The 24422-nt window shown below is 40.7% G+C and overlaps 1 protein-coding gene across 7 annotated transcripts in view; it reads right to left on the minus strand.

Annotated features, from left to right (window-relative positions):
* trps1 (trichorhinophalangeal syndrome I) overlaps window positions 1-24422 on the minus strand; it is a 96120-nt gene that overhangs the window by 40071 nt on the left and 31627 nt on the right. For all 7 annotated transcript variants that reach the window (XM_026929823.3, XM_026929825.3, XM_026929824.3 and 4 more), the window contains one exon: window positions 17025-17619. In XM_026929823.3, the coding sequence (XP_026785624.2) occupies window positions 17025-17619 (595 nt within the window). The remainder of the gene's footprint in view (window positions 1-17024; window positions 17620-24422) is intronic.

Below are 24422 nucleotides of genomic sequence, written 5' to 3' on the forward strand. Positions count from 1 at the left end.
TATTTTTTCCTGTTAGATTTTCCAGGGTTCCCGTTAATGGCAGACTTCATCTCCGACCTCACGAACACACACAGCTGTGTCTAGAATTCTTCAGTACTATAGCAGTAGACCACACCCAAATGGAACAGCAATCTGATGACTACTGTATTACAAGGCCACTTTTAACAGTTTCAAATCATTTCTTCATATGACAAATTCTCTCTCAGAATAGGTATTCTTGCTCTCTATGCACAATTACTAGAAAAAAAAATGTGCAATGGCGATTTGTTAGACAGGCAGGAAATGATGCCTTGTGAAAATGTGGCTACAGTCTGTGGTAGTCCAAGCCCATGGGCCAAGCTTAGCTAACATGGAGGAAGCTCAACATCTGTAGCCATGAACAACCTGTTTGTAAAAACACACAAGTCCCTAATGAGGCCCCCTATAAAAGTGAAAATGAACACCATGTTTTCAGACCTTTGCACGTTCCAAAGCCGACATGCTCGAGCAGGATGGAATGCCAAAAAATTGTGTGCACATTTGTTCTCAAATGAATTTTACAAGTTTCTCAAAAACTTCTGTTGGTGGGTCAGAGTCTGGCTTGCTGTAAGTGTGGAGTCTGGCTCCCCAGACCTTCCAACAGAGCACCAGAGAGAAAAACGAAAAGCATTTCCTCACCACTATTTGTTTAATGTGTGCTATTTCATCTCTATTTTAACTGTTTTCGAGATCTTGCTTATTATTTTCTCTTTCATTTGGAAATAAGAAAACTAAATGTTCTACCTACCTACTACTAGAAAGCATGAGAGGGCTAGGAATATCTATATATAAAAACATATCAACATTAACACATAAAAACAAATATATAAACAGGTGACAAATTAAAGAACAAAAACAACATAAAATGCCTTAGGAAGGTGTTGGGTCATCACTCATAGGTGTTCAACTGGGTTGAGATCAATCAGAATAACCCTACATAACTGAGCCACTGATTTTTTCCTTCTGAATCTCCTTTTTGTTCAGCTTAGCAAATAAAGGTGAAAAATCTCATCCTTAAATTCTGATGAAAAGACAGCAGTTTAAACCTACTACCTTTATGCCATAACATTCAAAAACTGTTATTGGCCCAAGAAGCTCGATTTCATACCAAAAACATCATTCACTGAACATTTAGTCAAGTTTAGTTGCTCAGTAGGAAGGTGCTCTTGTAATAAAGAGGCCAGGATATATGGCCCACAGTAGGAGAAAATAAGGACCTCCAAAATAGAAACACAGTTTCAGTACTACACTAGCTAAAACCCAAAGTTAAGCATGGTGGGCCAGGTTTCATGCCTTGCTTTGGGAAATCACTGGGCAGAGACATTACCACGTGAAAACACGCATTGACCCTGTTCTGAAAGCTACACACATGTCTCCTAGAAAATCCATGAGGATCTTTCTGGGATGTAATTTCATTTATAACAGAGGGGCTTTTGTGTGATTTCAGTAATCCCAAATAGACTGTCATTTTTCTCTTGAAATTGGCTCTAAATTTCTTTTTCTGTTTACGGTTCACCTTGTGTCTCAATAAGGCTACTTACAGGGTGTGCCACAGGTGCATAAGGGTGATTTCATCTCGCTATGTTGATTCATTCTGGCCTTTCCAGGTCCATGAAAGAAACTAAAACCTTTATCCAAATGGCATCTGAACAAGCCAAAGACATACACGGGAAATGTGAAAATCTATGGAATGTCCCTTGTAAATAAATTCAATTGATTAAGGCGGAATAAAGAAAATGTAACAAAATATATAACACAGCTAGAAAAAAAAAGTAAGCACAGAGTGAGTAAAGAAGAAAATGGAGCCATCTGCCCCTCTTTTCCTTGTCACACTGCTTGGATAGTCAAAGTCAGTGCTATGTCAGAAATTATGCTGGCAGTATTATTGATATCCAAGTCTCTATGGGAGCACTGGTGAATTCCCAAAGGCTCAAGCTCTGCAAGAGGTCTCCACTAGTCCTTCTCTCACTCCTCCGTTACCTAGGCCACTCCTTTGGGAGATAAGCTGCTAATAGGAAACAATCTACAGCTAATACACACATTCCTCAGTGAAAGCATCGTTTAATAACAAAAACAGAGTGCTCCCCGTCTTCTTCCCTCTCTCTCTCTCTCTCTCTCGGCCAGTCTCCATGACCCTACTGTAAACAAAGCCGAGGAGACCGATAGGAGGGACTGAGAGACAATAGGGAATGAACACCAAAGGACAAAACGTACGGGCTTTTCCTGTTGTTATGAAGAGACAAAGGAAGAAGCACATGGAGAAACAGACCAAACAGCATAAAGAAGCGAGTATGAGCATGCTATTACCTGAACATTACTCCGAACACAAAAGCACAGTTAAAGGTGTGGCCCTTTGGCCCAGAGGCTGTGCAGGATTAAATGATTAGAGAGGGAAGGTAGAGAGAAGCAGACAGACTGGTGAAGGTGGTTACGGTATTGCAGTGTACCACACACACACACAAACAGGTTATTTCTTTTACACCATACACTCCTTGAGTATTCTAAGTGTCTGAGCTTCATGAATGTCAAGATTCATCGAATACAAATTACCATCACTGATTGAGATCCCACATGTGCTGACATGCTGCAAGAGGTGGTAACCCGGACCTCTACGTCGTCAGAGACTGTCTGCTGTGGGTCCATCTTGTTGTGATTACACTCATACTCATGTCGGTAATTGCAACGGTGACTGCCTGCAAGCTGTTTACACACATGTACAATCACACACACGTACTTCCCCACTTCATCTCGGCTCAGCTCAGCTCCATGTGGTGAGCAGAAGTGAAATGTAATCTATTCTTGCCTGTTAATTCACACCATCGCTTTTCCAAACCAAGTGCTGCAAACAATCAGATGGATTCCACTTTATCACTTCCTGAAAATTGCCTTGTTCCCATCAACCATAATCCCCACGTCTTGACTGCTTATACATCAGGGTGTGCTGCCAGATAGTGAGAACAGGCAAACCACCATCACTGTCACTTCAGATCACTACTTGGATTCCGCTGCTAAATAGTGGGGAGGTTTTGCCCTTCGCTAAAAGGGGCAGTTATAACACCTAATGAAGCATAGCAGTTGGCGTCAGCATTCGTGTTAATATTATGCCATGCACACCTCAAAACACCAACGGAACAGAATATGAAAAATGACATTGTCCAAAATAAGCATCTCCAAAATACTTTTAATGTAAGCAAAACAGAAACACGCACAATGAATATAAATGAGAGCCTTGTGATCCCTTGCTTACTATTAACCATCATTCCACCACTAAAGCTTACAGTGTTTTCCTTTGCGCCAGTCTAAGTGTCCATTTTGTTCTCTCTGCTGTCTGTGAATAAATGTCTTTAGTAAATAGCTCTGAGGCCCTGCTAAGAAATATTGTGTGGATCAAAGAAGTCATGTCTTCCTGTGTAAAAAACCTAAGCCACAAGCTTGCTTGTTTGTCTAAAACAATTAAGGCCCATACAGAGGTAGGTGGGTGGGTTGGTAGGAGGTAGAGTTCTGACAAATAGCTACCAGCTGATAGCGCTTTAGCAAACACTGGAGGGAGCCATCAGGGTAAAGAAAGAGGGAGGGGCCTGGAGACGGGGCTCCAAATTAATGATTGGTCAGGGTCTGAAGCCCATCTAATCTCAGCCAATTGCTCCCTAATTATGCAAGGTGCTGCCAATTTGGGCTGTCGAGCAAATCAGAGCCAGCGTGCATTTGCCTTTCTCTAGAGTCTGGTCATTATTTGAGCTGATCTCATTTTCACACATGGAACCAATATGCCATCCAGATGTTCATTTGGAGTTGGGCACGGAGCGCAACTAGTCATCTACACGCAAAGGCATTCTCCTTTGCTTTTGGAGCCACTGTCTGACACCATGGACCTAGAAAAACTTTATGCGTCAGGAGGAACAAGATAGAGAAGAATATAAATAGAAAAAAAGGGTCTGTTAATGCTGCTATCAAGAGTCTGTTAATGCTGCTATCAAGTCAATGATTTGTATAGAGCATACTTAAAACAGGAATGCGGGGAGACCACTGGGTTCAAACTAGCATGCAATGGCACTTTGGTCACCAAATCAAATGCGTAATTCATGTAAACTTTCAAATTACTCTTGCTGCTTAAGGAGAGTCCCCCCCCCCCCCCCCTTCCCTCTACCCCCGCCCTCTATCCCCACCCCCACCCCCACCCCCCCTTTTTTTTTTTTGTTTCCAGGTCATAAATAACTCAGTTTGGGTTTTGGTTTCAGGCCTTGCTTGGATTATTAGGGCCACCTGGATGATTCTGGCAGGACTAGAGGGGTGGGACTCCATTTTGAGTGACAGACTGCATAGGCAATGGTTTTCTCATTACCCTAAGGCATGGTCTTTAATGATGCTCTGTCAATACAATTTTAGTCCTGACTCTCCACATAATTCTAAATAAGAATTTCCTCTGGTTAGTTTTGCCCTAACACAATTAATGGGGTCTCTGTAAGCAAAACAGGGCCTTTGTGAGGGTAGTGTATGAACATTCTGCAAGCTTAAGCCATGTGTGTGAGTAATACACCTCAGTGTACAAGTGTTGTTCAGTTCTGTACATTGATCATATTGGGGAACAGTGGTCATGTCTATGGCTGTGTGAAACAAAGTTGGATCTTAGTTAAAATTAGAAATCAGAATTAAAATTAGATCGCCAACTAAACAAACCCTACACTTTTGGCCAAGTACAGACACCAAACCAAAAATGTCTGCACCACTTGATTTCAGTTACTAAATCACATTCAGCACAGTGCATTGAAGAATCAAAGCATACAAATACCATGCAATTGTGAAATATTTCTTGGTAGCTGACAGTGCATTAGGACTGCATTTGAATTGAATTGTGCTGGTACATAACACATTGGAGAGCCTGTATTTTGCATGGTACACACTGACCTACTCAGCGGTCATGGGTAGTATCAATATTTTCATACTGTTCTACCTTCACTGAAAATTATCAGGTTATACGGTTTTACCAAGTGAAGAGAAGTAACATTGTTGCCTACTGTAAAGCTAGAGAAACTACAAATTCCTTCTCCATCTTTCTTGAGAGACTGACTAAGACTGACTGTGTGGGATGGGATCAACTGGTTGCAATTATCGGTAGTAATCCAATACTGCACTTAAACTGCTAGATTACTTCATAAACATACACACACACGTTGTGCAACGCAATTTCTAATGCAGTCTACTTTAGACTCATTTAGACTCATTGTGCACATTTCCATTGGTTGGAGGTATCAGATATACTGCAAAAATTACCTACTAGGATAGATTTCACTGTTTCACCAGTGACAGATTTATCAATCCAAACAAGTTCATTCCAGTTGCTGATTCCAAATGAAATGTTTATGCATACCTTAAACTCGGCACTGGGTTAAAAATTAAAATGTACGTTACATGTAATCTGGACCAAATGTTACAATAACAATGAGAAGTTTATGATTCCTGTCAAAGTGTAAAGAGTTAATTTTAGCTCAGCATTTTACTCAGGTTTTCAATTGTCTCAATTGTGATTTTAAAGTGTCTGTAAAATGTAGACAAAATGTAAAAAAAAAAAAAATTATATTTGGGTCCTGCACAAACATACCTTCCTTCGCCCTCTTTATTAACTTACAGACAGTAATATATAGTTACCTCCCTAGCATACAGTATTTCCAGTAAATCAGCTAAGCCTATTATCCAGTTTCATTTAATATTCTGCTTGGGTTCGAATGTGTACAAATCAGCATGAGGGTCTCAATAGTCATGTCTTATTATTATTATTATTAATATTATTATTATTATTGTTGTTGTTATTAGTATTATTAATCATAAAGCATCCATGGGTAGTATGAAGGCAGGTTATATTGCTGGTATGCTAGTCTGTACATGTCTATTTTACAGATTGACTTGGAGAGCAATGGAAAGTTGATTTGCAAGCTGTTTACACCGATTTCCTATGGAGCAGTAGGCTAAGTGGGAGCCTTGTTGAATTTTGGCATTAGCTTACAGTTGCATCTAAGAGGGTGTAATAAACGTACATTTACATAAAGAACAAGGTGAATATATTGTTCCTTCCTGCCATTTGAGCTGTTCCAGATGAGAATTATAATGAGATGGAAAATGACACAGCAGTTTATTTCACACATTAAAAATGAACACGCAATTAAATAATCAGCAGCTGTGAAAAGTTAAAAAGTGTAAGGAAAGCTGCTCAGAAGAGCTGCTAATTCTAGGCAAACACTGTATGAAAAGAGCTGTTAGATGAGGGCCTAGATTTCAGTAGGAGGAGGATGTGATCATGTCAGACGCACACACACACACACACACACACACATACGCACACATGCACACACAGACAAATTACCTCCAATTACTCTGCTTTAACTTTAAACACAGTTTGACTATTATGGCCCATGGAACAACAAACTTTGCACATGGCCTCACCATCCTTTCCATTATACTTCCAGCACAGAACAGCCAAACCCCAGAAACTGAACATACACACACAGCCTCTCTCTCTCGCTTTCTCTCTCTCTCTCTCTCTCTCACACACACACACACACACACACACCCCACTCACCCCCGCCCAGGCTGGTCTGGCCTGGCAGGCAGGCTGCACCGGGGTGTCAGTTTGTTTCTGCAGCAGTCAAATTTCCCATCATCCCATAGACAAAAATAAACAAGGGCGTCCTGGAAGGTGGTTGAAACGGCTCACTGTAATCCACCCCCTCAGACGGTGAGGTCATCCACAGCCCTACCTCTTGGCCCACAGACTGAGGCAGGTACTCAAATCACTCTCTTTCTTCTCTCCCTCACTTTTGCTCCCTTCCTCCTTTTTGCTGTCTGTAAAATGTGACACTGTGTTCCAGAATTTGGCTGCAAGTGACACTGGAAGCTTTGCCACTTCCTGACTGAGGAGCAGTTGCACTAGCGAGCGAGCTTGAGTACACAAACGAACTGGGATACATGGTGGCGGAAACGTAAACACACACACAGTGCACAAAAAAAAAATGGAAAGAAAAAAAAGCAAACAGACACATGCAGATGAAAAAATAATAAAGCACTGGGCATGTGTTCTAGGACCTGGGGAAAAATAAAGTAATACTGCCAAAGGTTAAAGACTGTTTACACTGACAGTTAAGGGTGCTAACAAAACACAGGAGCACACACCCACAGAGAGCTAGCGTGGCATGCTGTGAGATGATGTGGCAGATTGATGTGTACAATGCTGTACAGTGGAATATCAGTAGAATGATAAGCTGCGGTACTGGTGAGAAGGAGTGTATTATGCCTTCATCTTCAATTCCACCATACAGCCAGTGTAATTGAGTTACATTAGTATGGTGACAGCACACTCTTTGTGATTCCAACAATCATCTAGATACAGTATAGTAGAAATAAAGTAAATTTGATTGCTAGCATGGATCCTGCATGACAGAAGAACATCTGACTCATAGCAAGCTGTCAGGCCTGGTCTTATAATAATTTCACTCACCAGAAGAAAATATTGTGTGTGATTTCTGGTCCAAAATGGCAGGGCTTGTTCCACGTTGGTGGTCCACAACATCCAAACCATACTGTTGCCTGGAAATCGAGGGTAACACTGGTATATTTGTTCAGAACAGAGTACTTCTAAATGAGTAGCGCTGCTGTCTATCTCAACTGGTGTGTCCTGTAAACTGTTTAGTTACTGCTTTGGTTGAAAGACAGCTACAGTCAGCTGAAGAATTATTGGCACCCTTTGTAAACATGCATAAAAAGGCTATGTAAAAAATGTCTTTAAGGTTAATTGGCTTAAACACACACTGAAAATATTATTATTTCCCTTTAATTTAAATATACAATTATTGGCACCCCTAGAAATTTTCATGAACAAAATATGACTGAAGCATGTTCCCATTTACATAAGTTCACCTGAAAGGAACTCTTCAGCAGTTATCCATGACTTCCTGTTTCACTAAAGTATATACATGAGGTAACACAAAGTCCAAATTTAGTTATTCATGAACATCAGGAAAAATGTATTGGTTTTCATAGATCAGACCATAAAATATGCCCATATAGACTGTCAGGGTAATAATTAAGAAGCTTAAAACAACTTGTTTTTTAACAAACCTGCCAGGAAGAGGATGCAAGTGTGGCAATGATTTCACCAGGGATGGAGATTTGCAGAAAATTGTACATTTTGTCTCCAAATGTACAATTAGACGCCACTTCCGTGCCAACAAACTATTTGAAAGGTGTGCCAGAAGAAAGCATTTACTTTCATCTAACCACAAATGTAAGCACCTGGAGTTCGCTAAACACTACTGGAACTTTGACTGGAAACAAGTTCTATGGTCAGATGAGACAAAAATAGAGCTTTTTGGCAACAAACACTCAAGGTGGGTTTGGCGTAAAAAGAAGAATGGTTATACGTTTCATTTTTCCTGTTTTTCCTTTAAAGTCCCCGGGAACCTTGTTAGGACACATGGCTTCAAGAACTCCAGTACCAGGAAGTACCAGGAAATTCTAAATAAAAAAAAATCTGGCTGCCTGTACAAGAGGCTAAAACTGGGTCATAGTTGGACCTTACAGCACAACTGTGATCCATATGTAAAAAATCCATATAGAAATGGTTCAGTGACCAAAGAATCAAACATATGACATGGCCATCCCAGTCCCCTGACCTAAACACCACTGAAAACCTGTGAGGAAAGCTTAAGAGCAGAGCAAAGAGAGGAACCTAGGACCCTGGAGAATCTGGAGGTGCTCTCGAATTCTCCAATCTCATTAAGCATTATAAGAGAAGAACTCAGAGGAATCAGTGCTGTTATATGATATTTATAAAGGATTTTGAACTGTACTAAATGCAAAGGTGCCAATAATTATGACATGTGGTTTTGTTAAAAGTACATTTTTTTGATACTTTATTTTCTTAGACTATATGTTTCATATTTTCAGAGTGAGATTAATCTAATTGATCACAAAGACATTCTTTTTCCATAACCCTTTTTTAGCCATCTTTACTAAGGGTGCCAATAATTCTGGAGCTTACTGTATCCCACCAGCATTTCAGTGAACACCAGCCAGTCCCCGGTTCAGACCACTGAGCACATCAGCACCTAAGTGCCCCCCTCGCTGCTGATCCAGCTACAAAAAAGTCAAAGTAATGGGTTCCAGGCTAAGATAGGCAATTACTGCTAACTCCTTTATAGAAGCCCTCAATTGTTATCAACCAAAAATGTTAACCAAGTATTTTTCTGTCAGTGAAGTACACTCACTCAAAGGCCAGCTGACCAACATACGTGCCAAGTGCAGCAAAACAGTATAACCACTGAGGCCATTCAATTCATCAAAACCTTCTATTTCATGTCTCCCTGGTCAGTGGACCACAATAAAGTATTATAAAACACTAGTGTAACAAAACGCTATGTGCCAAGTCGGGCTGAGAGATCCACCCTGTATCCTGTGGCTTGTGCTTTAAATGGACAGACCTTGAACAAAGCTTACAAACATCTGCTCTGACTTCCTGCTCTGGAGTTGGACTGTACATGAGCCAATCAGGAAAATGGCTAGAGGAAAGAGGCAGGTAAAACTCTCTAAATTGAACAGATGGATTCAAAGGTCCAAAGCATTTGTGAATGGAATCAGTCATTCTCAATGGCAAACAGCAATGATCAGCAAAATGCTATATTTATACTTGGCAAAACGGCCCTAGCTTTAATAGGGTGGAAATCCATTTGCGCCAAACTCCTCCTAAGGCAAAAATAGGGGTAGAGAGAGAGCAAAGGTGCAAACAAGCATAGAAGGTTTCTCTACAGAGAATAAAACATTCAAAGAGGAAAAAAGATATTGTACAGATAATTGAATACTTTATAGTTACAAAACATGCATTGTAGTCTATCAAAGCAGTTGTCACAAAATATAATTTGATGCAGCGCATGGACAAAACAACAACTGCAAAGATAATAGATTTGATTTCAGGTTAGGCTAGAAAGAATTTCCCCTCTATTACAGTTCCTTTCTTTTTTGCACTGATCCAGCTACAGGTGCTTTTTATTCTCACCTTCAAGATCAGGACCTTTATGAATGTATTGAGTCTTCCAGTTAGAGATCCTAAATACATTAGGAGTATATTAGATAAATGCAATACAGCTCTTTGAGGTCTGTAGAAAATTGCTCAATTCAGCAAAGCATACAGAGTTGTAATGTAAAGAAAAGTGGGAAATGGAGCAGAGGTAGTTTGAGCAGGTCATCTACACATTGCTATTGCTGCCTTGCACAAAAATGCCAGACAGTAATCTCCAGGTATCAGTGGTATGTCCATTACTGAAACTGAAACTGTAAGAAACAAAAAAGGATTTGTGTATGGAGTGTTCATTGTATACAAAAACCAAAAAGTTTCTAAGTTTAAGCTTTAATTTGTGTCTGTAGCTTTCTTTACATTCATTCATTCAGCTTCAATAACTGTTTTCTCCTCGCCAGGGTCGTCGAGAACACTAGACACAAGACGTGAACATACCTTGGATAGGATACCTGTTTGAGGGCACCATGCCCACACATTCACATTCTCATTCACGCCTAGGGATAATTTTACTGTAACCAATCAACCTACCATCATGGTTTTCTGAAGATGGGAGGAAACCAGAGAACACGGAGGTGCATGTAGATACAGGGAGAACATGCACAACTCCATGCGTTCAAACATGCCATCATGCCGCCACCTGCTTTACAGCTACAAACACTAGTGTTTGAACAAATATTGACTGTGAAATGACAGTTATTATTACCACGACTTTAGCATCTTATTGTTTCTTGCTAGTCCTATTATGTCTCTCTTATGCTGTAGATAACTGTGCATGTCAATGCCTATGGCCCTTTTTTGAAACTACTAAACTGCTGATTTCCTCAGTTCTGTGCAAAAGTTTATAGTTGTTGTTTGTCTCTAGGAAGAAGCCCAGATGCTAGAGAGCAGTGTGAGTGAAATTAATTGGTATTGTGGGGATCAACAATGGAAGATGACACTAGGCAAGCTATTGCCTCTCACCTGCAGAGAAACAGTGGCACAGGCTCTCAGGGCTGGTGATATGTTTTGTGCCTAGGGCCTGTGGTAGGCAGAACATCCCTCCTTCCTCCTGGCAGCGTATGGGAGCTGGCTCCTGAGCTTGCAAAACAGTAGAATGAGGTGAAGGAGGTGGGAAGTGCAGGGTTGCCTGTGCACAGACCCTCCAAGGAAATCACCATCTGTCTACAGCATAGCTGGGCACTCCTACCTGGGCCACTTCACTCACCTGGCACTACACACCCTATATGTAATTCACTCACAACCCCCTGAGTTTACCTACACACTAGTCTAGAGGCCCTTCCCAGTTATTAAGGTTCAGCACACAGGCGCAATGCCACAGTAGCCAATCAGTGAGTTTGCCACCCTGTAGAATCCAAAGATGACCGATTACCAGAGTAGGAGAGTGAGACAAGCCCAGGTGCAGCTGAGTGTCTTGCATATCTACTGTGTATGTCCCAAGAGCCCAGTGCAGTGCTGTTTCAGCCGCAGTCCGCTAGGTAATCAAGCATTCGCCTGCTGCTAGCAACAGCTGCTGCTGTTTTTGTGTTTGTTTAGAGGCCTCTGCCCCTCCTCTTCCTCCTCATCGCCACCAGAGAATAAGCTGGACGCCTTACACCCTCCGCTTTCACCACTGAATCCCTGCCTCCCCAAACAGTGGCTTTCATTACAGCACTCAGAAAGCTCTTTCAGCTGGGAGGAGGCACTCGGCTCGTCCCTCTCTCCTGCATTTGTTTGTGCTGTCGCACAAATCCTCAGGCCCCACCACTTGTCACTCTCCTATTCTCTACACTAATAAGCAAGCCACTTCTTCATTAGGCTGCACATCAGGGTTCATATCCCTCCCACTGTCCCTCTTTCTTGCTCCTTGCAGTCTATCTCAACAGCATATTAAGCATGAACTAAATGCTGGGCTAAAGTCACCTGAACAACCTCTGATGTTATTCTTAAAATGCAGATATAAAAAGTAAGAGACAAGGGGAGAAGAATTGGGTAATCCAACACAGCACAAGTGACTTATTGTATTCACTGGGATATCTGGACTACTGAGTCTCATTCATGTGGGCATGCCTGACCTGGGCCTACATCAGGATCAAAAGCAGGCTGGGAAAGCTCCCTTCTAAATGAGAAAAAGGACTGCGAAATGCAGAGCAGAAAACACCAATGGAGGTCACCACACATGAAGACGAGTAATCTTAATATGAGAGTGGGGACGGACCCCAGAGTCAGCTCTCAGCCAGCTCTACACCTCATACATGTCTGCACACTCACTCTTGGTCAATATGACTCAAACAGATTGTAATCGGGCCGTGCTGAAGTCTTTAAGGCCGAAGGCCAGCTCCTGACGCCTCGCTGGGGAAATCTTTCAGCCCAGGATCCAGAAAATGGAAAATTCATGACTTTTTTTTTTTAACTGAAAGGTCTATGAGACAGAAAATCTTTTGTCATTTGATAGTCTGATGCAAATTGCTGCTGACGGGAAATCACTTTTACTGCAGCATATGTAACCCCTGTATTTGATTGACTTACAGTAGTGTGCTTTTGAGACAAAAAAAAAGGTTTTGAAATTCAAAAGCTAAATACAGTCCCTCAATACAGTGTTGCCTTTAGGGATCTTTTTTTCTTCTGCCCTTTTTCCAACCTCATTTTCACACTCTAGACAGGGCAGAGAAATTATTGGTTACATAAAACTTTATTCAAACAGTTCTTGTTTCACTTTTACTGTTTGGAGGACAAAGAGAAACTTAAGTCAAATAAAAGAAGGCAAAATGTGAAAATTGGATCGTCCTAAGAGGGATTCGGGTGGCAAATCACGTCCAGATAAAAAAAGCATCATGAAGGATCAGAACTTCTCTCTGACAGTCTACAGGAAAAGCTGAAAAACATATTTTTAAGTGGATTGCACACCCAGCCAGAGAGAAGATGATAAGCACTTTGTTGCTTTATGGAAACCAGTTTAGCGCTGTCCACAGAGCTTTAATAGAGCTTTTCAATTGGTTAAATAACAATAGCTTTATCATCACAGATTCTTTAATGCAGTAAAAGTAAAATAAAATGCTAAGCATGGGTTTAGACATCATGGATGCAACAAACACCTGCCTTTTTGTTTTAAACGACAATTAACCTGGCAGACAACTATACATATCTGTAACTGCCAATCAGTGTTTGGTGACGAAATTACTGACTCAGATGTCAAATGTCCATTCCGAAAACACTCGTATTTCAATCCATCCAATTGTTCGATTTTCACAAGACACGCACACTATGCAGTGGACCAGAGCAATCCCACAGGGTTACGGTGCACAGACTCTGGACATCCCGTGGAAATTGGAACTTTGCTGTTTTGGTGTTGCTGCTGTGGGGGGAAAAATGGCTGTATGAACAGCAGGCAAAGTATTTCATCATGTACACTGCGATTGTGGAAATGATCAAGTCAGATGTCACCAGCAGGCAAGGCTTGCTGTCTGTTGCCATGACAACCTACTCATTGATTCATCATTTATATGAAACTCCTACCTAAAATCAAAATAAATGGCTTCAGTACTTTCTAGGGGAAGTTCTGATATTGCCACACTGTGATGCCCTGTAATCTGAAAACTGTTTTCGTAACCCTCTTTTGCAATATGAAAAAGCTGTGGATTAAGGAATATGGAACTTACTGGTTGTTTTGAGGTAGCCTGGTGGTTGGAACAATCATAAATGCTTACATTTCTAATAGGAGAGAGCAAGAGAGCAAGAGAAGAAAAGATCCAATCTAATTCCATCACCTTCCTCAGAGAAACTCACGAAGAAAAGGAGAGAAAGAGAGAAGAGGACATCTGGAGGAGTAACGGAATCAACGATGTGCAATATGGATACAATAATTTCATTTTATCACGCAGAAACAAATTAAACATTTGATCAGAGCCCACACTACCACTGAGATAGAGAGCAAGAAGCCAAACAAGCAAACAGTAATGAGCAAGAACACTGGCATTACAAAACATAATTAAAAGCCAACAGGCTGTTTTCTAATGAAGAGTCCTTCAGGGATGAATAAATAAATTAGGCCCTCTTTCTTGTGTTTGGTCCTCTAAACCAGAAGCTGCATGACGGTTTTGCTTACTCATTGTGCCCTAGCCAGTGCTAATATCCAGGATGAACATGTGAGTTTGTGAGAAATTAGTTTCAAAAAGCCCATGAATAAATAGAGAAAAAATGTTCAATGTGGAAAGTTAGATCTTGAGGGTGTCTGCCTGGAAAAATTCAAAAGGCCCAACCAATGCCTTCATGTTATCTTATATATGAATTACACCAGTCTTTATCCAAAGTTCCAAAAGTTATTCCAAATCTCTTTCAAACATCACCATTTTCCTTTGAATGCAGACAGAGCCAAGCCTCATCACAGTATCTCTTATCTGCTTGCTCATTACATTTTAATCCCTCAATGAGTTCAACACAGACATTCTCATCTCACGCCCGCAAAGCTTCTCCAAGTCCTGGCTCCAGACCGGGTTCTTCCGGTTCTTCGGTGCAGGGCCACTCCCTTATTGAGCCCGGCTTTATAAAGTGTGATGGTGACTCACACACTAAGTCATGGTAACTTAAAAAATATTGTGATGGACCTTAAAGCTCTTCTGAGTCCCATTAAGCCCATGCTGGCACAAAAAAAGAATTTAAAAAATCTGATTCAACATTTCCTGAAAGCTGGAGCAGAGCCTCCACCCGCGCTCCAATGCTTCATACACTCAGCGACACGCCTCAGCTAATGACTTAACCACAGAAAGCACCACACCCGCGCCTCGCTCTTCCGGAACCATCTGGGCAGACATGCAGCAGCAGGGCAACTCAAAGTCGCAGAGTTGACTAATTGTGGGTAGTTCTGTTTTTTCTTTTTTCATTTCCTTGTTTATTTGTTTACCTATTTGTCCACAGGTAACGCACAGTTTAACCACAGATATCTCTGCAAACGGAAGTTCAGTGAAATTGTTCACATGTACCACTACAATATGTGTGTTACTTTACCACTTAATAGTGCATGGCATTTTCATACTTAATTGTAACCAGGCATTCTTAGTATCCATCTTAAGCCATTAAAGTTATTTATCCTAAAGCATATTATTAAGTATGTTACAAGAATGAGGCATGTCAGCAGGTCCAAGGATTTTAAGGGGTTAATTAATCAATAGATACACTATAGCCTGGGAATGACATGGTCATATACAACACATACAGTATAATGAAACAAACGTTTTTAGTTAGAGGTGCAAACTAAGTATTATTTTAGCATTGGGGAAAAAAATTTATACAGTTTTATTTATTTGCTTTTAGGAAGATAGTACACTAAAAATGTTACTCAGGAGGTGCACTAAAAAGTGACTGATCATCCCATTTGGGCTGGTTGCCTGCCCTTCGTTTTGAGCCAAGCCATTTTATCAGCGGACAATGGATTCTAAAGTGGAGAAAGTGGGAAGCCAAACAGGGACGACATTACTAAAGACTCTGTGTTAGAGAGTCTGACTAAAACATGGGCAAGCTTTGGGGCTGGACAAGGAAAGCGATGTGCGTTCTTCCCTTGACCAAGGCAATTTGTGAGGAACACAAGGGTCATGCAGTTAGTCATACACACCATGTGTTTTTCAGTTGAAAATTAGACCATGGGTCAGTTGCATAGAAGGCTTTGTGAAACTCATCTTCACTAACCACTGCCTTAAGGTAATGCGTGTCTACCGTCACCTCAGGGCTCTTCTTCAACAGATGACGGGCTCCACATACAACCCTGCTACACTGCTTTCATTTAACAACAAGTTGTACCAGACGTATTTATAAAACTCACCAAACCTGACTTAATGAAGCTGTAACCACTGTGAAAGAGCAATATCACCCCATTCATACAGACGCCATTAAGTCTGCAGGATGACTTACACAACAACACACACATGTATAACACACTGGCTTAGAGGACAACGAAGAAAGTCACACAGATACATTATAAATAAATCTGGTTTTATCATGGTTTTAATCACATGTACCATAGCTCCACCAGACATCTAACAAACCTCATAGTGCAACCTCTTTGCTAAGTGGGAAGCTGTTGCCATATTTTGTTTTCTGTGTGAATGCATGTTCTTAGTATCCTGTTTAATTAAAAGTGAGAATGTATTCTGTTGTACGTGAATGTGTAGTCAGTCGTGTGTTACCTGGAAATGAAATCCCAGTAAAATAGGTTATGGCAATTACGTTGTGACTCATGAAGCCAACCTAAGCTGTCTCCTGCATGGTGAGAGCATAGAAATTCAAGAAGTACAACGGCATATGGATGGCTACAGGAAGCAGATGATCAAAAGATGACATGTTCCCCGTTGTTGAGACGTAAATTGGGTGCATTATGCACTATCTAGATTGTAATAGAAGCAAGGAGTCCACAAATCAAATGCACCATATCTAAGCAGCATGCTTTTTTATTTCTGTCATGTGTGTCCTTTTGTAAGGGCAAAAACAAGGATGTATATTGATGTTTATTTCTCCTCTTGCACTGTGCAGTGTCTTTATTGGCATGTTTACTGCACTCTGGGTACCTCTCTCAATTAGGAGGACCCTATGTTAAGGGCAACAGAGAGCTGCAAAGAGCCTGCGCGAGCGACTGACCTCATTGAAAACCAACCAGGAACAAATTCTCCCACACACACAGTAAAAGAAAGAGAGTGAGAGAGAAAAATTGAACATCTACACTTGGAATAAACACAATAACCAACTTAAGGTGAGTGCTGGAGAGAAATAACTGATTGCTGCTGTTATGGGCTGTGTCCCTTAATCATACCAGAACAGTCAGGCATTGTGTACACAATACCATGCACACATTGTCAGTAGGGTTAAAGTAATCAAATGTTTAAAGAAGATGGATAATCATACAATTATTTAGGGAAAGAATCTGGATCAAAAGGAAGAGATAAACAGATGGACAGATGGAGACTGTAGAGGACCTTACCCGCAGCAGTGATTGTGACTCTTCCTTGGCACTCTTGCTCTCTGTTGAGCTGGGGTACTGCTGCCCTGGCTTCTCGGCTGCTGTGCCTGCTGGCGTCCCCTGCAGGTAGCCCTTAGCATCTGCACTGAGGCTGAACACCAGGCCGGGCGAGTCTCTGAGTACAGCCGCACCTTTCTGTTGCTGCTCCTGTGGGACTGAGGTGGAGCCTAGCAACCCTAGTGTAACGTGAGGGAATGGTGCAGGGCTTCCCCGCAGCACCTCTCCCACTCGCTCCTTGGGCACCCAGAGCATGCCCTGGATTTGCTGCTCTGTTCCTCCTCGGGCCTCAGGCCAGGACTTCTCTTTCTCATCGGGGGCTTCAGTCTTGACAGCCTCGGCCGGTCTGGCCTCAGGGGGCACCAGGCTGTAGAGCTTCAGGTCGCTTTTACTCTCCTCTTTAATGCGGAGAGTGGAGGGGGCAGAGCAGCCGTTGGCAGGGGCGGAGCCTGGCTCACCGGAGTCCTGGCAATGGACCGTGTTGAAGTGGTCAAGCAGGGATGTGGTGTCGGCTGCCGTGAAGCTGCAGTGGCGGCATCGACAGCAGCCATGAACCCTCCTGTACACAGACAGAAAGAGAGAGAAAAAGAGAAGAGAAAAGGTAGTGAGAGACAAAAAAACCTTAAGTAAAAGTATGTATATACACTAATACAGGTCCTAATACAGGTCTTCAGTTAATGTTCACATCAGACATCAGAATGGGGTAAAAAGGTATCTGAGGCTACAGTGTGCACAGGTTCACCTAAACTGGACAGTTGAAGATCGGAAAAATGCCCCATGGTCTTTTTCCAAACTGCAACTGAGCAGTTTCTGTGAATCTGTGCCCACTATAGCCTCAGATTCCTGTTCGTGGCTGACAAGATTGGAAGCTGATGTGGTCTGCTCCACCTGCTTCAATGTTCGATTTGTTGTGCATTTTGTTATGCTTTTCTGCTCACCACAGCTATAAAAAGTGGTTATCGGGGTTTCCGTAGCCTTCCTGTAAGTTTGAAGCATTCTCTTCTGACCTCTCTCAGTAACAATTTTTTTCACTTGCAGAACAGCCAGTTTTTTTTTTGTTTGTTTTCGGCAACATTCTGTGTAAACTCTAGAGACTGTTGTGTCTGAAAATCCCAGGAGAGCAGCTGTTTCTTAAATACTCAAACCAGCCTGTCTGGCACCAACAACTATCCCACGTTCACAGTCACGGAGATCCCATTTTTTACTCAATCTGATGTTTGACGTGAATATTGACTGACACTCGTGAGCTGTATCTGCATTATTTTGTGCATTGCACTGCTGCCACATGATTGGCTGATTGGATAACTGCATGAATGTGCAGGTGTACAGGTGTTCCTAATAAAGTAAATGTATATTCTCAGTCACTTTCCACATATTACACCCTGGGCATGCACATAAACATTATTCACTCCTACTCCCTGTGAGTACTTTCTAGTGCACCACCAAGGAACACATCACTCAACTGAAAATATCTGGTGCTTAGACTCCTCTAATTGTGGTCTGGATTACTTTAATGTGGTATAAGTGGTCCGCTTGATCAGCTCTTTTCACCTGCACAATGACTCGTTGTTCTATTTTCCTTTTAATAAATAGAGAGCAATAGAACAGTGAAAGAGTGCCAAGCTATCCACAAATGTGCAGTAAATAAATAGGCTGAACTTTAAGTAAAGTTTAAGTACTCCTGGAATTCAAAATGATTTCCTTCACGCTTGGCCTTCCTGTCTCCCATCATCCATTACAAGTCAATGCAACCAAATTCTCATCTAAATTCAGCAAACAAATAAAGAAGAAAATCAAACCTGGCTTAGAAAGCTTCTGTTTATTTTACAATCATACACTGCCATGGTTGGCCTTTTGCCATTGATCAATATCTTCATGTTCTGAATCTGAATGTACAGCAGCATAGCCCGGTATGATTTCAATGTAAGGTAATATAAGGTTTCAATGTAAAAGCAACAGCCTAGAGTGATTTTTTTTTTATGAAACATTCTTAATGCACTCCCTTCCTTGCTGAAACAAACTTTAGAAATATTAGGTTTCACTTCCTAATAGGGACTGGCCTAGTGGTTACCATTAAACATTTTCGAGTCTCTAATGGTTTAAAAGGTTTCCAAAAGTCCATTCAATCTTGATTGAGTTACTGATCAATGACATAGTCAGTGTGCAATTAATTAATCGCTGTATCCTAATAGAATATGTAGGTAAGCATGACTGCAGGAAGCCTGAAGTGCAGGATCATTACAGATGTGAAAATCACAAAATGTATGGTCATAGGTGACATTAAACATTAAGAGATTTACCCTGTGATATTAACCTATTTGAAAAATACCACTATAAACTACAAAGAGAAGCTTTTTTCCCCAGGCTCCAGAGGTCTGAAAAGTTTCCTACAGCAAACCTGTCCCAAATTAACCTGTTTACATTTAAGGGTTGATTAAAGTTCCTCTGTATTAAGACATACTGCATTTTGGTACATAAACCTGAAACATTTCCAAAATGGATCTTTCAAGTAGCAGAAAAAATGCAGAGATTAGTTTTAAATACTGTATGCACTTATAGTTGATTTCATCTGGCTAAAAGGATGCAGTACAGATAGAAATTCAAAGGCCCCTTGGAGAGCAGAACTCAAAATCTGCCTGCTATGAGAGAGAAAGAAAGATAGATAAAGAGATGGAGAGTAAAGCAATCCAGCTAAAAGCTCCTCAGATAGTCAATATAGGGGGAAGCAGGCCAGGTCTACACTTCTAGTGATGGCTAGTCAGCATCAGGCCTGAAAGATGCCTCAGAGTGGAGGGGGGGTGTTTCGTATAATGTAGATGCAACTGATGTGATTAAGCTTGACTGGAAAACGACTGAGATCTGTTATCTAGGATTCGGGCTTTTACAGTCACAGAGAAAGTGCGAGGGGCGGGGATGGAAAGGGAGGGAGCTGAACAGCCTCAGCACGTCATCTCAGCTCAGTAATAAATGAGGGACAGGCAGGAAAACTGCTTTTCATCAGTGCTGCTGCCCACCCTTCCCAGCATGCACAATGAAAATTGGTTCTGCTAAGACACTGAGTGGCAGCGGCATATCAAACGCTTCAGCTCCAAGCTCCCAACGCCTAACAGCAAGGTGTACACAGAGTCTGACTGCATCTCCAATCTCCATCACACTGTTCACACTATGAAACAGACCCGCTTACATATGAGCACACACACACACCAGAGCTGGACAATATGATGATATAATATCAATATTATGATAAGTAAGATCACAGTATGCAGTTCTGAGACATTGTGGATATCCTGATATCTTTGTTAATGTGTTTTACTTAATCTGTAAAAGTGTGATATTGTGATAAGTTAGGTCACAATACATCTGAGACATTTTACTTAGTCTTTAAAACTTGAAAATGTTAAAAAATCTTTACATATATTAAAATATTTTCTGATTTTCAGTGTTAACTTTTTTTATTTTAAATACATTGTCATATGCGAGACGTCGGGTTACTTTAGATTCTCTTTAGGAGACATGTTTTTTTGGGTTTTTTTGTCTGTTTTGTTTTTTTGGGGGGGTTGGAGGGGGTTGTGTGTAAAATTTAAGCAACGTATCATTGTTTTTTTTTTTTGTTTTGTTTTGTTTTGTTTTGTTGAATATATGTATTTTTAAATGCAACGCTACTGATTTGTTGGCAGTTTGTTAGCAATCCTATACTGTAATACATATCATGTATTGTAGAAATGTCTTTGAGAATCATAATGCAACATTTTTGTCATATCACCTACCCCTAACACACACATACATGTTGCCCACTACTGTATACTCTATACAATCATCAGTACACCCGGACTAGAAACTCACCTGGCTTTCAGCAAATACCACATGTATACATTTTCACACAATCCCTCACTGTAAAACATATAAAAACACATTTACACACATGTAAATCAAAAACAACAGACAGATGTTCACCATATGCACATGTTGAACATGAGCACATCACTTGCCTTTAGCCTGGGCAACATTTAAGTAACAGAAAACTTATTCATTACATGTTTTTTTTCTAATCTACCTAGCTGTCATCACTCACAGACTCAATGACAACCTTATGGGAACAAAAAAAAAAAAGTCAGGTCTGTATTCTGCTCACATACGCCTAAGGAACTTTATTACAGTCAGCTCTGAACATAGATCCTGCAATAGAGCATGTCGCTGGTTTTACATGCATGCCCTTTTCATTACTCTGTAAAAATATAGCTGCTCCTGTATTCCTGCGTTTTGCACAAAGCACGGCCTGCTTCCAACATAACTCAGCCTCCTTGCTTAACCCCACTGACATGAAACACAAATATTTTCCCTGACCCCCAAACTCGGAATTGATCGCTCACTGGGCTGCAGAGAGACAATGTGTGTGTGTGTGTAGCTCACAAAACAGTCTCATTTGGGTCAGCTAGCTGACGTGGACAGTACTGTTTCGGTCTATACTGATTAAAGACATTAAAGGTGCATTAGTTTGAGCAGACGACTACAAAACCTGCAGTTCTGTTCTGAAAGACCATGCACATAGCCGTTCATTGAATTAAGACTATGACTTTAAAAAAAACAAAAAAAAAAAACAAGAAGTGAATTCAGAACATGACTCATATTATACATAATTAGTTTTTCATTTACATTTGCTTCATCTTGTTTCTTTTGTTTATTTGCACTGCTCTTTTAACAGAGTTTTTCCAGCATGAAAATTACAATTTAGGCTACAATTTAATTAGTGCAGACTGGCTGTAATCCTCTACTTTAACTGGGGTTTACGTGCAATGTAATTCCTAACTTCATATAACAAATGAGATTAAATCAAGTACATTACCAGAGTGCAAAATTTTAGACGCGCTAGACTGAATGTATATTTAATGTACAGGCTGTCTGAAAAGTCAGGAACCAATGAGAGCACCATAAAGTACTATCTCTACCCTTTCATCCAATGTTAATGCCATTTTTCACCAGCAAGGAAAAAAATACAAAAATAAGTGTAAATAAATCAGTAAATAAATAATAAATACAAAATCACACATATGTAGTTTAACTCTCATTTGTTGCTGACTTTTTGTACACCCTGTATTTAGCAAAAGGCTTATAATTAAAATGAGTGAAATTGTGAAACTAACGACAGCCTATACATTTATTTATGAATCAAAATGTATTTTTAAAAACTGGTTGTTACTTAAATCAAATCAGTTTTACTCAAAAGTAAATATGTTTTTCAGTTAGAACTAAGGAGAAGCAGGCAACAAGTGCAGCAAGTTCATATTACATTTGTGGACAAAATATTTGTTTTATTAAAGACTGTCAATTTGTCTGTGTTCTCACCGAAATACTGTAAAGCAGGTGTGTACTGTAAAACTGTGAGTGTCTCTCTCTCTCAAACACACACACACACACACACACACATACGTCTTACTATCCTTGTGAGGACCTTCACTGATATAATCCTTAATGCAGCTAATTAATTCTCTGCTGTTACCCTAACCTTTAGGCTCTTTTAGATTTTTTTAAATGTCAGCTATTCCTACCCACACTCCTTTAATGTCAGTCACACTTTCTCCTCATATTGTGCCAGCCATCTTTCTTCAACTTGCCTCTTCAATGTTTCCGTCAGCGCTTAATGTTTCTGAGGGCAGGAGCTGAGGCACAAACAGTGTGACTGCACAAACCCAGCCAACGCTCAGCAATCTAACCGTCTAAAGCACCTGGGCAACAGCTGCACCCAGCTGTTTTATAACACCGCGCGGGTGGGTGTGCACTGAAGCAAGGGTGATGCTAACAACTTCTCAACACTATCATTTCTTGGTGCGTGCAATCAAAGACACTCCATGAAAAAAAAACCCAAGTGCTGCATCAAAACTCTGATCTAATTGGCAGGGGTAAAAAAAAAACATGGAAAAGTCTCTGAAGCAATATCCATGCCAATACCGGTACTGAGTGGCAGTAATTAGAGCTTTAGAAAATGAAAACCCCTTTAGCTATGCTCTAGTGCACTCATTGAATACTGCCATTTTACGGGACAGGGGTGGAGTGGGCAGCGCGCGGCCTGCTGAATCACACCAGTGTGACTTGCCCTATCCACATGACATCACACAGGAAATGGAAAGTTGGGCACAGCACGAGTCATCCGCCTGCCCATCCTCTTTAAGGAAAAGAGAGAAAACTAGAAGAGGTGACAGGTGGCTTCTTTAAATAAAGGCCACAGTTTAGGCTTAAACACTTTTGGAAAAGTACTAGAGGGAAAAGAAAGGTCTAGCTACAGTAGTGTCTGAATCAGAGTCAAAGGTAGAAACAGAGCAATACAACATCAAGTAAAATTGTAATCGTTGGCAAATTGCTGTGGTATGAGAGGAATAAATCATACTCTTATTTGAAAATAATCAACTTTGGGGTTGAATCACACTCAGAAATGATAATGTGTTAGAATGAGTGCATTAATATAAACCTGTGAACTGCCATGCAGACAGAACTACTGTCAGATAACAGCCCGAAGTGTTTTATTCCTCTCACACCACAGCAATATACCAAAGATTACAAATTTTAATTTATTAATAAACAACTCTTCATGCTTTTTCACCATTTATAGTTACATTTAATCTTATGAAACTTCCACAAAACAAGTTAGTTCTTGTTTCCAAAAACCTTACTAACTGTTACAAAGAGCTGACACTCAAGACTCCTTCCATAAATGTTACCTAAACGTCAACTAACGGAAAGCTTTACCATATCTATGAGTAAACAGCTTTCTTTGTTAAATAACACTAACAATCCGTAGATTATGTAGAGCGTCTGCAATACAAGTCCACGTGAATAAGCTGTTATGAGCTAAATATATTGTTTAAGTTACAGGCAGAGCCGTGCTGTTATAGAAAATGAATCCCCATCTTCTGATTCAAGAACTCATCGTGTGATATAAAGAGTATTATATCTTATATATATAACTATAAACCATAAAAGTGCATGACATATCCTTCATTAATAAATTAAACACTGTAATCACTGGCAAATCGCTGTTGTATAAGCAGAATAACGCACTCCAGACCATGTGGTTACATGAAAATAATGCACTTTGGGGAGGTAGAGGCACTCTGTTTGCGTCGTGCCACATCACACCCTCCCTGGCTTTTCGCATAACCGTACGCTCTGTCATGTTTTATTCCTTACTTAATCAACACCCAACAACAGTCCTGTGCTATACAAAAGATTATTAGTAATAAGATTCTATCCTGACTCTTGTGTGGTGTGTGAAATATATAATGTGTGTGAGTTCAGTAGTTGCAGGCTAGAGGAGGCTGTATCACTATCAGCTTCATGTATGTGGTGGGCGGCTGATGGTAGACACCA

This window comes from Pangasianodon hypophthalmus, chromosome 23 (genome assembly GCF_027358585.1).
Source record: "Pangasianodon hypophthalmus isolate fPanHyp1 chromosome 23, fPanHyp1.pri, whole genome shotgun sequence".
Classification (NCBI taxonomy): Eukaryota; Metazoa; Chordata; class Actinopteri; order Siluriformes; family Pangasiidae; genus Pangasianodon; species Pangasianodon hypophthalmus.